The sequence below is a fragment of the Heterodontus francisci genome, chromosome 17, assembly GCF_036365525.1.
Source record: "Heterodontus francisci isolate sHetFra1 chromosome 17, sHetFra1.hap1, whole genome shotgun sequence".
In the NCBI taxonomy this organism is placed as follows: Eukaryota; Metazoa; Chordata; class Chondrichthyes; order Heterodontiformes; family Heterodontidae; genus Heterodontus; species Heterodontus francisci.
In genome coordinates, this window is record NC_090387.1 from 64,262,929 (window position 1) to 64,277,602 (window position 14,674).

General features: G+C 44.1%; 1 protein-coding gene across 1 annotated transcript in view; it reads left to right on the forward strand.

The window, feature by feature from the left end:
- tsnaxip1 (translin-associated factor X interacting protein 1) overlaps window positions 1–14,674 on the forward strand; it is an 84,896-nt gene that overhangs the window by 48,814 nt on the left and 21,408 nt on the right. The window contains exons 10-12 of the mRNA XM_068049536.1: window positions 7,091–7,158; window positions 9,365–9,493; window positions 10,746–10,904. Coding sequence (XP_067905637.1) covers window positions 7,091–7,158; window positions 9,365–9,493; window positions 10,746–10,904 — 356 coding nt within the window. The remainder of the gene's footprint in view (window positions 1–7,090; window positions 7,159–9,364; window positions 9,494–10,745; window positions 10,905–14,674) is intronic.

Genomic DNA, 14,674 nt, shown 5'->3' on the forward strand with positions numbered 1-14,674 from the left:
GGCCAAACTTCCTATAATGCTCCCCACTGCCCAAGCCCTGAATTCTCATCTTTCTCTGATTTTTCACCTATCACCCTTCATGCCCTCTCTGCAGTCTTCATGTCATGAGACCCACCTCCTGTTCCCTTGATCCTATTCTCACTAAACTGCTGATCGCTCCTGGTCCCATGTTAGCTGACATTGTAAACTGTTCCCATGTCTTCAGGTGTTGTCCTTCTCTCCTTTAAATATGCCGTCATCACCCCTCTCCTCAAAAAAACAATTGACCCCACTGCCCTTGCAAATTACCCATCTCCAACCTCCCTTTCCTCTCCAAGATCCTTGAATGTGTTGTTGCCTCTCAAATCCGTTCCCATCTTTCCCGGAACTCCATGTTTGAATCCCACCAATCTGGTTTCTGCCCCTGCCATAGTACCAAAATAGCTCTCATCAAAGTCACAAATGACATCATATGTGACTGTGACAAAGGTAAACTTTTCTTCCTTATCCCTCTCAACCTGTCAGGATCCTTTGGCACAGTTGACCACACCATCCTCCTCCAAAGTCTCTCCACTGTCGTCCAGCTGGGTGGGACTAGTCTCACCTTGTTCCATTCTTATCTATCTAATCGTAGCCAGAGAATCACTTGCAATGGCTTCTCCTCTTGCTCCTGCACCATTATTTCTGGTGTCCCCCAAGGATTTATCCTTGGCCCCTCCTATTTCTAGTCTACACACTGCCCCTCGGCGAAATCATCCAAAAGCATGGCGTTAGTTTTCACATATATGCTGGTGATACTGAGCTCTATTTTACCACCACTTCTCTCGACTCCTCCACTGTAATTAAATTAGCAGACTGCTCCAATTAAATGACTGAAGCCATTGTTTTCGATCTCCGCTCCAAACTCTGTTCCCTAGCTACCGACTCCATTCCTCTCCCTGGTAATAGTCTGAGATTAAGGCTGTCTGCTCGCAACCTTGATGTCACATTTAACCCCAAGGTGAGGTTCCAACCTCATATTCGTGCCATCGCTAAGACCTCCTAGTTCCACCTCTGTACGTGGTCCAACTTCGTCTGTCTCAGCTCATCTGAAGCTGAATCCCTCATTCATTCCTTTGTTACCTCCAGACATGACTATTCCAACACATTTCTGGCTGGTCTCCCACATCTACTCTCTGTAAACTTGAGGTCATCCAAAACTCTGCTGCCCATGTCTTAACGCGCACACAGTCCTGTTCCCCCATCACCCCTATGCTCGCTGACCTATTTGGCTCCTGGTCAAGCAATGTTGATCTTAAAATTCCCATCCTTGTTTTCAAATCCCTCTGTGGCCTCTCCCCTCCCTATCTCTGTAAACTCCTCCAGCCCCACAACCTTCCGAGATATCTTTGCTCTTCTAATTCTGGCCTCTTGTGCATCACCTTGCCTAGGTCCCATGCTCTGGAATACCTTCCCTACACTTCTCCACCTTGCTTTCTTCCTTTAAGACACTCCTTAAACCTACCTCTTTGACAAAGCTTTTGGTTATCTGACCTAATATCTCCTTATGTGGTTTGGTGTCATACATTGTTTTATAACACTCCTGTAAAGTGCTAAGAGCTAACAAACCCACTGCCTTGTGGGCATCTCGGGAGAGGCCAAGGCTAAGGGAGTAAACCCTAACAGAAAATCCGGAGCAGAACCCCGAAGGCGGTCATGTGTCACCTTTGGCATGTTTCCGGCAGTTCCTGCAGCCATACCAGTGCCAAACATCGTGCTCTGCACTCCTTTTGACCCCATCAGGAAGGCCGAAAAGGGGTTTTGATGCTTGGGCAACTCACAACCTCCATACATCCACCCAGGCATGCGCCATGGAGAGGTCACTCCGTAGTCGCCTCACAGCGACCAAAACAACACGGAAGGCAGCAGTTATGGGTTATAAGTTCAGCTCAATTGGCATAGAGGTTGGGCGCCACGGGTTGCCTTTGTCAGTGGGAGAGGTCATCGCATCTTACTGGACAGCAACCGCCTGCCTCAAACCGGGCAGCTCCCAGTCAGTAAAGTTCTGTCCCGCCACAGTCCACCTGCTTCAATGGGTGCTTGGAGCTCAGGGTCATTGCCTGAAAAGTGGACTGTAACACCGCACCAAACAGCAGACAAAAAAAGGAAAGTAGGTACCAGCCCTTCGTTTTGCAAGCTGGAATGTCAGAACTGTGTGTCCTGGCCTGTCAGAAGACCTTACACAAATCAACGATTCTCGAAAGACCGCCATCATTAACAACGAGCTCAGTAGACTGAATGTAGACATTGCAGCACTTCAGGAGACACACCTCCCTGCGAGAGGATCTCTAAGAGAGCAAAACTACACCTTCTTCTGGCAGGGTAGGGATCCTGAAGAATCAAGACAGCATGGAGTGGGCTTCGCCATCAGAAACTCTTTGCTCAGCATGATAGAGCCACCTTCAAACGGCTCGGAACGCAGACTGTCCATCCGACTGCTCACTGCCTCTGGTCCAGTACACCTACTCAGCATCTATGCTCCAACACTCTGCTCCCCACCTGAAGTTAAAATCCAATTCTACGAGGAACTCCATAATATCATTAGTAGCATTCCCAATGCCGAACATTTGTTCCTGCTGGGGGACTTTAACGCCAGAGTTGGGGCCGACCATGACTCATGGCCCTCCTGCCTTGGGCTCTCGGGCATTGGAAGGATGAATGAGAATGGACAGAGACTGCTGGAGTTGTGTACCTATCACAACCTCTGCATCACCACCTCATTCTTTCATACTAAACCCTGTCATCAGGTTTCATGGAGGCACCCAAGATCACGGCACCAGCTGGACCTCATCGTCACAAGGCAAGCCTCTTTAAACAGCGTTCAAATCACACGCAGCTTCCACAGTGCGGACTGCGACACCGACCACTCCCTGGTGTGCAACAAGGCTATACTCAAACCAAAGAAGCTGCATCACTCCAAGCAGAAGGTCCGCCCGCACATCAACACTAACAGAATTTCTTATCCACAGCTGTTACATAAGTTTCTAAATTCACTTGAAAAAGCCCTTCAAAACACTCCTACAGGGGATGCAGAGATCAAGTGAGCCCACATCAGAGATGCCATCTATGACTCAGCAATGACCACCTATGGCAAACGTGAGAAGCAGAATGCAGACTGGTTTCAATCTCATATTGAAGAGCTGGAACCTGTCATAGCCGGTAAGTGCATTGCACTGTTGAACTACAAGAAAGCCCGCAGCGAGTTAACATCCATCGCACTTAAAGCAGCCAGCAGCGATGCACAAAGAACAGCCAGGCATTGTGCAAATGACTACTGGCAACACCTATGCAGTCGTATTCAGCTGGCCTCTGACACCGGAAACATCAGAGGAATGTATGATGGCATTAAGAGAGCTTTTGGGCCAACCATCGTTGGAAGATCGCCGCCACCCCGCCATCCCCCCTCCCCGCCACAAGTCTAAATCAGGGGACACGATCACTGACCAACGCAAGCAAATGGACCACTGGGTGGAGCACTACCTAGAACTATACTCCAGGGAAAATGTTGTCACTGAGACTGCCCTCAATGCAGCACAGTCTCTGCCAGTCGTGGATGAGCTGGACGAACAGCCAACAAAATCGGAACTCAGTGATGCCATTGATTCTCTAGCCAGTGGAAGGACGGCATTACCCCTGAAATAATCAAGAGTGCCAAGCCTGCTATACTCTCAGCACTCCATGAACTGCTTTGCCTGTGCTGGGATGAGGGAGCAGTACCACAGGACATGCGCAATGCCAATATCATCACCCTCTATAAAAACAAGGGTGACCGCAGTGACTGCAACAACTACCGTGGAATCTCCCTGCTCAGCATAGTGGGGAAAGTCTACGCTCGAGTCGTTTTAAACAGGTTCCAGAAGCTGGCTGAGCGTGTCTACCCTGAGGAACAGTGTGGCTTTCGAGCAGAGAGATCCACCATTGACATGCTGTTCTCCCTTCGCCAGCTACAGGAGAAATGCCGTGAACAATGGCATGCCCCTCTATGTTGCTTTCAAGGTCTCACCAAAGCCTTTGACCTCATCAGCAGACGTGGTCTCTTCAAACTGCTAGCAAAGATCGGATGTCCACCAAAGCTACTAAGTATCATCACCTCATTCCATGACAATATGAAAGGCACAATTCAGCATAGCGGCGCCTCATCAGATCCCTTTCCTATCCTCAGTGGCATGAAACAGGGCTGTGTTCTCGCACCTACACTGTTTGGGATCTTCTTTTCCCTGCTGCTCTCACATGCATTCAAGTCTTCAGAAGAAGGAATTTTCCTCCACACAAGATCAAATGGCAGGTTGTTCAACTTGCCCGTCTAAGAGCGAAGACCAAAGTACGGAAGGTCCTCATCAGGGAACTCCTCTTTGCTGACGTTGCTGCAGAAACATCTCACACAGAAGAGTGTCTGCAGAGACTCATCGACAGGACTGCAGCTGCCTGCAACGAATTTGGCCTAACCATCAGCCTCAAGAAAATGAACATCATGGGACAGGAGGTCAGAAATGCTCCATCCATCAATATCGGCAACCATGCTCTGGAAGTGGTTCAAGAGTTCACCTACCTAGGCTCAACTATCACCTGTAACCTGTCTCTCGATGCAGAAATCAACAAGCGCATGGGAAAGGCTTCCACTGCTATGTCCAGACTGGCCAAGAGAGTGTGGGAAAATGGCGCACTGACACGGAACACAAAAGTCCGAGTGTATCAAGCCTTTGTTCTCAGTACCGTGCTCTACGGCAGCGAGGCCTGGACAATGTATGTCAGCCAAGAGCGACGTCTCAATTCATTCCATCTTCGCTGCCTCCGGAGAATCCTTGGCATCAGGTGGCAGGACCGTATCTCCAACACAGAAGTCCTTGAGGCGGCCAACATCCCCAGCATATACACCCTACTAAGCCAGCGGCGCTTGAGATGGCTTGGCCATGTGAGCCGCATGGAAAATGGCAGGATCCCCAAGGACATATTGCACAGCGAGCTCGTCACTGATATCAGACCCACTGGCCATCCATGTCTCCGCTTTAAAGACGTCTGCAAATGCGACATGAAGTCCTGTGATATTGATCACAAGTAGTGGGGGTTTAGAGATACAGCACTGAAACAGGCCCTTCGGCCCACCGAGTCTGTGCCGACCATCAACCACCCATTTATACTAATCCTACACTAATTCCATATTCTTACCACATCCCCACCTGTCCCTATATTTCCCTACCACCTACCTATACTAGGGGCAATTGCTAATGGCCAATTTACCTATCAACCTGCAAGTCTTTGGCATATGGGAGGAAACCGGAGCACCCGGAGGAAACCCACGCAGTCACAGGGAGAACTTGCAAACTCCACACAGGCAGTACCCAGAATTGAACCCGGGTCGCTGGAGCTGTGAGGCTGCGGTGCTAACCACTGCGCCACTGTGTCGCCAGTGATCGCCAGAGCTGGCGGACAGCCATAAAGGCGGGGCTAAAGAGTGGCGAGTTGAAGAGACTTAACTGTTGGCAGGAAAAATGACAGAAGCACAAGGGGAGAGCCAACTGTGTAACAGCCCCGATAACCAATTTCATCTGCAGCATCTGTGGAAGAGTCTGTCACTGCAGAATTGGCCTTTATAGCCACTCCAGGCGCTGCTTCACAAACCACTGACCACCTCCAGGCGCTTACCCATTGTCTTGCGAGACAAGGAGGCCAAAGAAGAAGAAAAAAAGTGCCTTTAGGACGTTTTATTACTTTAAAGTTGCTATATAAATATGTTATTGTTTAATCTAGGCTGCTGGTTTAGTGTAGTGCTGATGGTTTATGGTATTGTTGGAGGTACTGATGAGACATTGAACACAGGATCTTGTGCCTTCCAAAGTAAGTCATTTTCACACAGTGAAAAGACTCATCAGTTGGATTTCCAGTTGAAGTCCTCATTCTAAAATTCTAACTGAAGTCAATATTTTCAGCCAGATGATCCGACAGAGGCTGGCACAATGAGTTTTCAATTGCAGTCAGTCTATTGTGAAAGCAGTGACTTCTTACATCTCCACAGGAAGGCAAAGTGTGAGCCCCCATCACTTTTCCTAGTGATTTCACGGAGTGGCATTGGCAAAGGACTGGGAAAGATTGCATGCATACCCTCTCAACTTGGGAACAGTCAGTCTGTGGTACATTGGAAACCAAAATAAAGGAGAGAATAGCAGAGTGTAGGGAGAATAATAAAAACTCTTTAACTTAGTCCTGGTATGAGGATTCTGATGCTCTAGTGTTGTGGATAGTTCAAGTCTGTGTTAGAATATTAGATATCTTTTACCTTTTTTACTCTAGATATTTTTGCTCGAGACTGCTCTCATAAGTGAGCCTGGACTTCCTAAGGAGTGTTCTCATGTGCACTGGCATGTAGGTAAAATGCAAAGCATCCCAGGAAAAGGAACAAAACTTTTTATTCGTATTATCTCAGCTATTGCTTCTTTTCCATGCCTTGATGGAATTCTCTTTGTCTTCAGAAGCTTAACACATTACACTAGGCCTGATTTTATCTGCCCAACAGATTTATTAAACTAGTAATTGAACATGTAATAATAGAAATAACACAACATAGATTTTACTGTTGTTAATCTTAGCTAACTCCTCATTATAAACAGTTTGCAAATTCTATACAAAACCTTGCTGTAATTTAGTAGTTTTTATATCTTTTTCTTCGCAACTACAGATCTCATCTGCCTTTGGAGTTTTAAGACTGTCTCACCAATTTGACAAGGTCAGACTGATAATAACCTTCAAAGTGGTGGTGAGGTCAGCAGCCCTCAGAAGTTTACCAGCACAGACAAATATTTGAATAAATCCCACAGAAGTTTGTATTTGAATTGACCTTTCCATTTGACAATTGTTTTTGGGTATATTGACTAATTATTGCAATAATGTATCAGATTAAACTGGGATATGATTTCTCTGATGAAGATGGTTTTCAACCTCATATGCAGTGACCGAATTGAAGAAGCTAAATTTTAGACAAGGATGCTTCATTTTGGTCACAGTCTGCCTTTCCCAAAGGATTTTTTCAATTTATCAAATCATAATTGATGTTTGTTTTTGCTTTTAATTTGAACAGGTGGTCTGTCTTTAAGTCAGCTGTCACATCATACAGTTGAAGCGGATGGGGACTACTTTGAGGGCCTGGTATGAGCTAGTAATCATTCATTTAATATTATTGGGATAATAACCATGCATGGACCAACCATAAGCTTGTTTAAAGGCCTGTACCTTCAGCTGAATCATTTACCATTTAAAAGATGATTTGTTATAAGCATCTTAGGGATCTGGAATGCACTGCCTGAAAGGGTGGTGAAAGCAGATTCAATAGATATTTTCAAAGAGGAATTGGATAAATACTTGTAGAGGAATAATTTGCATGGCTGTGAGGAAAGAGCAGGGAAGTGAGACTAATTGGATAGCACCTTCAAAGGAATGTAGGGCCGAATGTTATCCTGTTCTATGGTATCATTCTATGACAACAATGGCCCCAATATTAACAGGGGTGTGAGTGCAGTTTTGTGTCAAATTTCACGGCAGAACCTGATTAACATTTTTGGACTCCATTTCCTGGCTGCAGCCAGCCAGATTGAGAGGCTGGCTGGTGTTGGGCAGATAGGCTTTCGGTATTGGGGAGGGGAGGAGGGTGGGGTTGGAAAAGATCAGGGATTGGGAGAGATTGAGGAAGGAAGGGAGAAGATTGTAGAATGGACCGGAGAGATTGGGGAGGAGGAATGAAGATCAAAGAAGGAACTGCAGAGATAAGGGAGTGGACCGGAGAGATTGCGGGAGGTTGGGAGAAGATTGTGGAGTGGGCTGTTGAGATTGCGGGAGGTTGGGAGAAGATTGTGGAGTGGGCTGGAGAGATTGCGGGAGGAGGGCAGAAGATCATGGGAGGGGTCACAGAGATCAGGGAGGAGGAGAAAAAATTGAGAGGTTCTGGAGAAATTGGGGGAGGAGGGGAGATCGCAGGGGGCCGGTGGATGAAATTGGGGAGGAAAGGAGGAGATTGTGGGCCATGGAGGACATCGGGGTCCAATTGCTGGGGAGGTTAACAGGACTGCTTGGAGGGCTGGTGGAAGCCCTCCCACTCCTTTGTCCCAAAAGCATTGCTGGGAAGCAGTCCTTGCCTCCGCTTAGCTGCTGGGATTCCTGAGGCCGACCAATGTTAAAGCTGAAACAGAGGAAAATGTCTGAAGGATGCGGTATTAAAATATTTAAATGAGCGGCCCAGCTGCTGGGAGCTGGTTGGTCATTTCCCCCTCCCTGTCCCACCTCCGTTAAGACCGAAAGTATGCGGGTTCAATTCTGATTGAGTTTGGGTTTTAGGATTTTTTTTCATTTTTGCTTCCCACCTGACCCAAACCCACCTGTTTTTGGTGGGGTTAAACTTGCACCCAATGAGCTTAATAGATTGTAAGGTAATTGGAAAAACAATTTTCAAGCAATCTGATGGCAAACCGTGGTGTTAGGAACAGTCTAGAAATGTATTAATTAGCGACATTAGGTTGAGCTAACAATAAGAAATAGCATTCATATAAAAACTTTCATTCCTCAGCAAATAAGATAGCTTCCATATCGATTTCTTAAGCAACTTCAGAATTAAAATTGCTAACATTTGGATTTATATTGTTTTATTTGATAAATGTCTTTGTGTGAAAATCCAGTCTGCATTTATACCTTTGTTGAAACAACTGAAAGCCTTAATGCATCTGTTACTGATAGCACAATTGCAACCCAATCTATCATTAATTCCTCTTCAATGTTAACAGAGGTTATGAGTGGTCTACTTGGATAAATGCGGTTGACTCTAACTGCCCTCTGAAGAAGCCAAGCAAATCAGTTATATCAAACTGTTACAAAGATCAAAGGATTTGTGAGCACCTTCACCACATGAACTGCATTGGTTAAATAAGAAGGCCCACCTTCATGGTCTCAGGGCAATTAGGGATTGATAACAAATGCTAGCCTTGCCAGCAATGCCTACATCTGAAGAATTGATTTAATTGATTACAGGAAAGGACTTGTATTTATATAGTGTTTTTTATGACCACAGCATGTTCCAAAGGGCTTTACAGCCAATTAATTACTTTTGACTTCTGTAATGTAGGGAAACACAACAACCAATTTGCATACAGCAAGATCCCACAAACATCAAGGAGAGACAATTTTTTTTGAGTGATATTGAATGAGGGATAAATATTGGCCAAGACACTGGGAAAACTGCTCTGCCCTTTTAATAGTGCCATGGAATATTTTATGTGCATCTGAGTGGGCAGACAGGATCTTGGCTGAATGTCACATTTGAATGTAAAACAAGGATTATAAGCAAGATTGACTTATTTTTGCGTAGGGTACAGGAGAAGATGTTATTGTATATCTGCGTCATGGTGGTCTAATCAAGAATGTGAATTTGGGCCAGGAGGACATAACCAAACTGCTGAAGGAAATCTGGAAAGAAAAGATGGCAGCAGATCTCCAGGTATGTAAATTCGGTCCTTCGATTCTCAGAAAACCGGGAACTGTTCCGTTTGGAAGGACAGCAACTCAGTCCTATTTGGGATAATTCAGTTAGTTATTTGGAGAGACTTCAACAATGCAGTATATAAGGAAAGCAGTCATATCGTAAAAACACATCAATTCAGCTGGACATCATACTCACGACACATGCTGGAGCCACTATATATGTGTGGCATATCTGTCTTGAGTCATATGTCATATACATAGCTAAGACTGGCCTGAGTTTTGCAGCATGCTATTGTGTTTAGGGTATGCAGCCAATATAAGCTCCAGTCTCTTCATTAGTTTCAGTATCACAAAGCAATCTCCTCTGTCTGTCATGAATTCTTATCTCTCTATCTCTAATTTTCTTACTAGTGCCAATCTTGATATCCCCTAGACATCAACTTACTCTCCTCTCTGACCACTATTTCGTGGAACCTCAAGGATTGTATCCATATTACACTTAAAAACTTTTTAAGATATTCCAATGGCTTGGCAAGTTTCAGTGTGTATATGACCTATTGACAGAAGGATTGCAAGCTCAATTGTAGTTTGTACCGAATTAGCTGATCTCAGCTAAAATGCTGGTAGTGCTACTTTTGGTGCTGTCACCAGTCTTCAGCTAGGGAAGAGAAAATTTGCCAGGGTTCCCAATTCTAATTTTTTTCCAGTGTCCACTGCTGAAAGTGGACACAGGCCGTGATGTCCTGCCCCAATCTGTCATTGAGAACACTGCAGTATGCATTAGTGAAAATCCCGCAACTGGGACTGGCTTCTGTTTCTGGGCTAGGGAGAGAATAAAAAGCCAAAGATCACATTCATGATTACTATTTAGTGGCAATATTCATGGATGGAAGGTGAGTAGGGACAGCGCTGAAGGTATCTATAACATCGCCATCTCCCAACATTCAATGTTTAGACTCACACCTGAATGAGATACTAGAGAATTGTGGCATCCTGGACCTGCACCCAGCATGAGAGAACTGGAGCTGATTTTTTTTTTAAATGCTAACTTATGGTTTATTTTGTGCTTGGATAACACCTCTTAATTGATTTCCCAAGGGCATATAACAACTGTGCAATGGAAGAAACTTCCGTGAAACAAGAGAACATGATTTATTTTCCATCTGCTGATACTAATAATATAATTAAGTTTATGATAGAGCATCCAGTTTCTATAAAGGTATTTGTTGAATGTTTTTAAAAAATTATTGTTTTCTTCCAAAATATAGAGTGGGACAAGGTCCAGCCTTCCTGAGTTTTTCCATAACTTCCTCCAGAAGAAGTATGGAGACTCTGCCATGCTTTGGGCCTACAACATTTACTATGGCTGCAGGAACCATCAGAAGGATGAGTTCATCAGTTTGTTTTTCAGTATTCTCAATGGAATTGTGAGTTTCTGAATTCTCTTATTCGATAGAGTTAGCAGAATTTCAAATAGTAATTATATAACATTTAAATGGATTTTGTTGATCCCACATTATTGACGGGATACCCTCTCGCCCTGGTGTGTGCTAGTGTCCACATTATAGCATCGGTATGCAGTTTATTTAACAAGGTGGGACTATTGTTACAACCCCCAGTTTATTGTATATCTAGATAAATGGGTAGTGACAGTAAACTTCTGATCGTAAGGGTGTGGAGTCGATTTAGGAGAGTGTCTACTGCCACTAAATATCTAAGGCAGATTTTAGCATTGTAACAAGTACAAGGGAAGAAAATGGAGGGGAAATAAAGGACAACATAACTGCAAAAAAATTACCCAAAATTTGCTGGAGCGGGGCATCTCACAGCATGGCCTGCTAATGAGGCCTGTTCCTGCACCTTTAAAAAATGTTTGCCCACAAAGTTGCTAGAAGAGTAAGATGATAACAGTGAACAAGTCAATAGGGACCTTGTTAAACAACAGGACAATCTGTGTATTTTCTTAAACCAAAGATTTAAGGATTGAAAAATAAACTGAGTGTGAAGGAGCATGAATTAGAGCAGGGGAATTCAAAGTTAAATCAAGTAGTGAAGGATCGTGTAGGCAAGAGTGATCATGAGATGATAGAATTTCACATTCAGTTTGAGGGTAAGAAACTTGGGTTTGAAACTTGGGTCTGAAACCTAAATAAGGCAATTACAAAGGTATAAAGTCAGAACTGGCTACAGTGTACTGGGAGAATAAGTTAAAAGGTAACATGGTAGATAAGCAGTGGCAGACATTTAAGGAGATATTTCATAACTCTCAACAAAGATATATATCATTGAGAAAGACTCTACGAGAAGGATGCACTATCCGTGGCTAGTTAAGGATGGTATCAAATTGCAAAAAAGGCGTATAATGCTGTGAAAATTAGTGTGGGCTAGAAGATTGGGAAAATTTTAGAAACCCGCAAAGGATGACTAAAACAAATAAAGTGGGAGAATTAGACTACGAGAGTAAACTAGCAAGAAATGTAAAAAGGGATTCTACAAGTATATAAAAAGTAAGAGAGTAACTAAAATAAGCATTGGTCCCTTAGAGGACAAGACTGGGGGATTAATAGGAAATAAGGAAATAGCAGAGATTTTGAACAAATATTTTGTATTAGTCTTCACTGGAGAAGACACTCAAAGCATCCCAATAATACCTGAAAATCAAGGGGTAAGAGAGTGGGAGAAACTTAAAACAGTCTCTATCACAAGAGAAAAAGTACTAGGAAAACTAATGGGACTAAAGGCTGACAAGTCCCCTGGACCTGATGGCCTGCATCCCAGGGTCTTAAACGAAGTGGCTGCAGAGATAGTGAATGCATTGGTTGTAATCTTCCAAAATTCCCTAGATTCTGCAAAGGTCCCAGTGGACTGGAAAAAAGCAAATGCGGCACAGTGGCGCAGTGGTTAGCACCGCAGCCTCACAGCTCCAGTAACCCGGGTTCAATTCTGGGTACTGCCTGTGTGGAGTTTGCAAGTTCTCCCTGTGTCTGCGTGGGTTTTCGCCAGGTGCTCCGGTTTCCTCCCACAGCCAAAGACTTGCAGGTTGATAGGTAAATTGGCCCGTAGTATAGGTAGGTGGTAGGGGAATATAGGGACAGGTGGGGATGTGGTAGGAATATGGGATTAGTGTAGGATTAGTATAAATGGGTGGTTGATGGTCGGCACAGACTCAGTGGGCTGAAGGGCCTGTTTCAGTGCTGTATCTCTAAAAAAAAAACTCCAATATTCAAGAAAGGAGGGAGACAGAAAACAGGAAACTATAGGCCAGTTAGCCTAACATCTGTCATTCATAAAATGCTGGAATCATGATGAAGGAAGTAGTAGCAGGACATTTGGAAAACCATAACACAATCGAGCAGATTCAACATGAATTTGTAAAAGCAAAATCATGTTTGACAAATTTATTGGAGTTCTTTGAGGATGTAACAAGCAGGGTAGATAAAGGGGAAACCATTACATGTAGTGTATTTGGATTTCCAGAAAGCATTTGATAAGGTGCCACATAAAAGGTTACTGCACAAGATAAGAGCTCATGGTATTGGGGATAATATATTAGCATGGATAGAGGATTGGCTAACTAACAGGAAACAGAGATATAAATGGGTCATATTCAGGTTGGCTGGGGTGCCACAGGGATCAGTGGTGAGGCCTCAACTTACAATCTATATTAATGACTTGGATGAAGGGACTGAGTGTATTGTAGCTAAATTTGCTGACGATACAAAGATAGGTGGGAAAGCAAGTTGTGAGGATACAAAGAGTCTGCAAAGGGATATTGATAGGTTAAGTGAGTGGGCAAACATTTGGCAGATGGAGTATAATGGGAAAATGTGAGGCTGTCTGCTTTGGCAGGAAGAATAGAAAAGCAGAATGTTATTTAAATGGAGAGAGACTGCAGAATGCTGCAGGACAGAGGGATCTGGGTGTCCTCGTACATGAATCACAAAAAGTTAGCATGCCGATACAGCAAGTAATTGGGAAGGTAAATGAAATGTTGGCCTTTATTACATGGGGATGGAGTATAAAAGTAGGGAGAAGTAGGTGGCACAGTGGCGCAGTGGTTAGCACCGCAGCCTCACAGCTCCAGGGACCCGGGTTCAATTCTGGGTACTGCCTGTGCGGAGTTTGCAAGTTCTCCCTGTGTCTGTGTGGGTTTTCGCCGGGTGCTCCGGTTTCCTCCCACATCCAAAAGACTTGCAGGTCTTAGGTAAATTGGCCGTTGTAAATTGCCCCTAGTGTAGGGAGGTGATAGGGAATATGGGATTACTGTAGGGTTAGTATAAATGGGTGGTTGTTGGTCAGCACAGACTCGGTGGGCCTGTTTCAGTGCTGTATCTCTAAATAAATAAAAAAGTCTTGCTACAACTGTACAGGGCATTGGTGAGACCACACCTAGAGTACTGTGTACAGTTTTGGTCTCCTTATTTAAGGAGGGACACACTTGCATTGGAGACAATTCAGAGAAGGTTCACCTATGTTGCTTCCTGGGATGAGGAAAGATTGAACAGGTTGGGCCTATACTGATTGGAGTTTAGAAGAATGAACCTGATTGAAACATGTAAGATTTGCAGGGGGCTTGACAAGGTAGCTGCTGAGAGGATGTTTCCCCTGATGGGGGAATCTAAAACTGGGGGGACATAGTTTAAAAATAAGATGTCCTCCATTTAAGATGGAGATGAGGAGGAATTTTCTCTCTGAGGGCTGTTAATCTTTGGAATTCTGTACCCCAGAGAGTAATGGAGGCTGCGTCATTGAATATATTCAATGCTGAGCTAGACAGATTTTTTGATCCACAAGGGAATAAAGGGTGATGGGGGGCAGGCAGGAAAGTGGAGTTGAGGCCACAATCCAATCAGCCATGATCTTATTGAATGGTGGAGCAGGCTCGAGGAGCCAAATGGCCTACTTCTGCTCCTAATTCATATGTTCTTATGTAAAGAAAGAAAGATTGGATTAAGAGAGTGGGAGAAAAAAAGAGATAAAAAAGAAAAGCAAGTTTTTAAAAAATAACATTTTAAAGATCTCTAACAACAATTCATAACCTGAAGAAATGAGACTCCACCCTCATAATTGTTCACATTCTGGGCCAGATTGGCAGTCATTAGGAATTATTGTGTTGTTAAAAGGGTACTTGCGTTATTAATTACTAGACTTAACTTTCTGTGGCAAGCTTAATGTGAAATTAATGTGCAAATGCAGC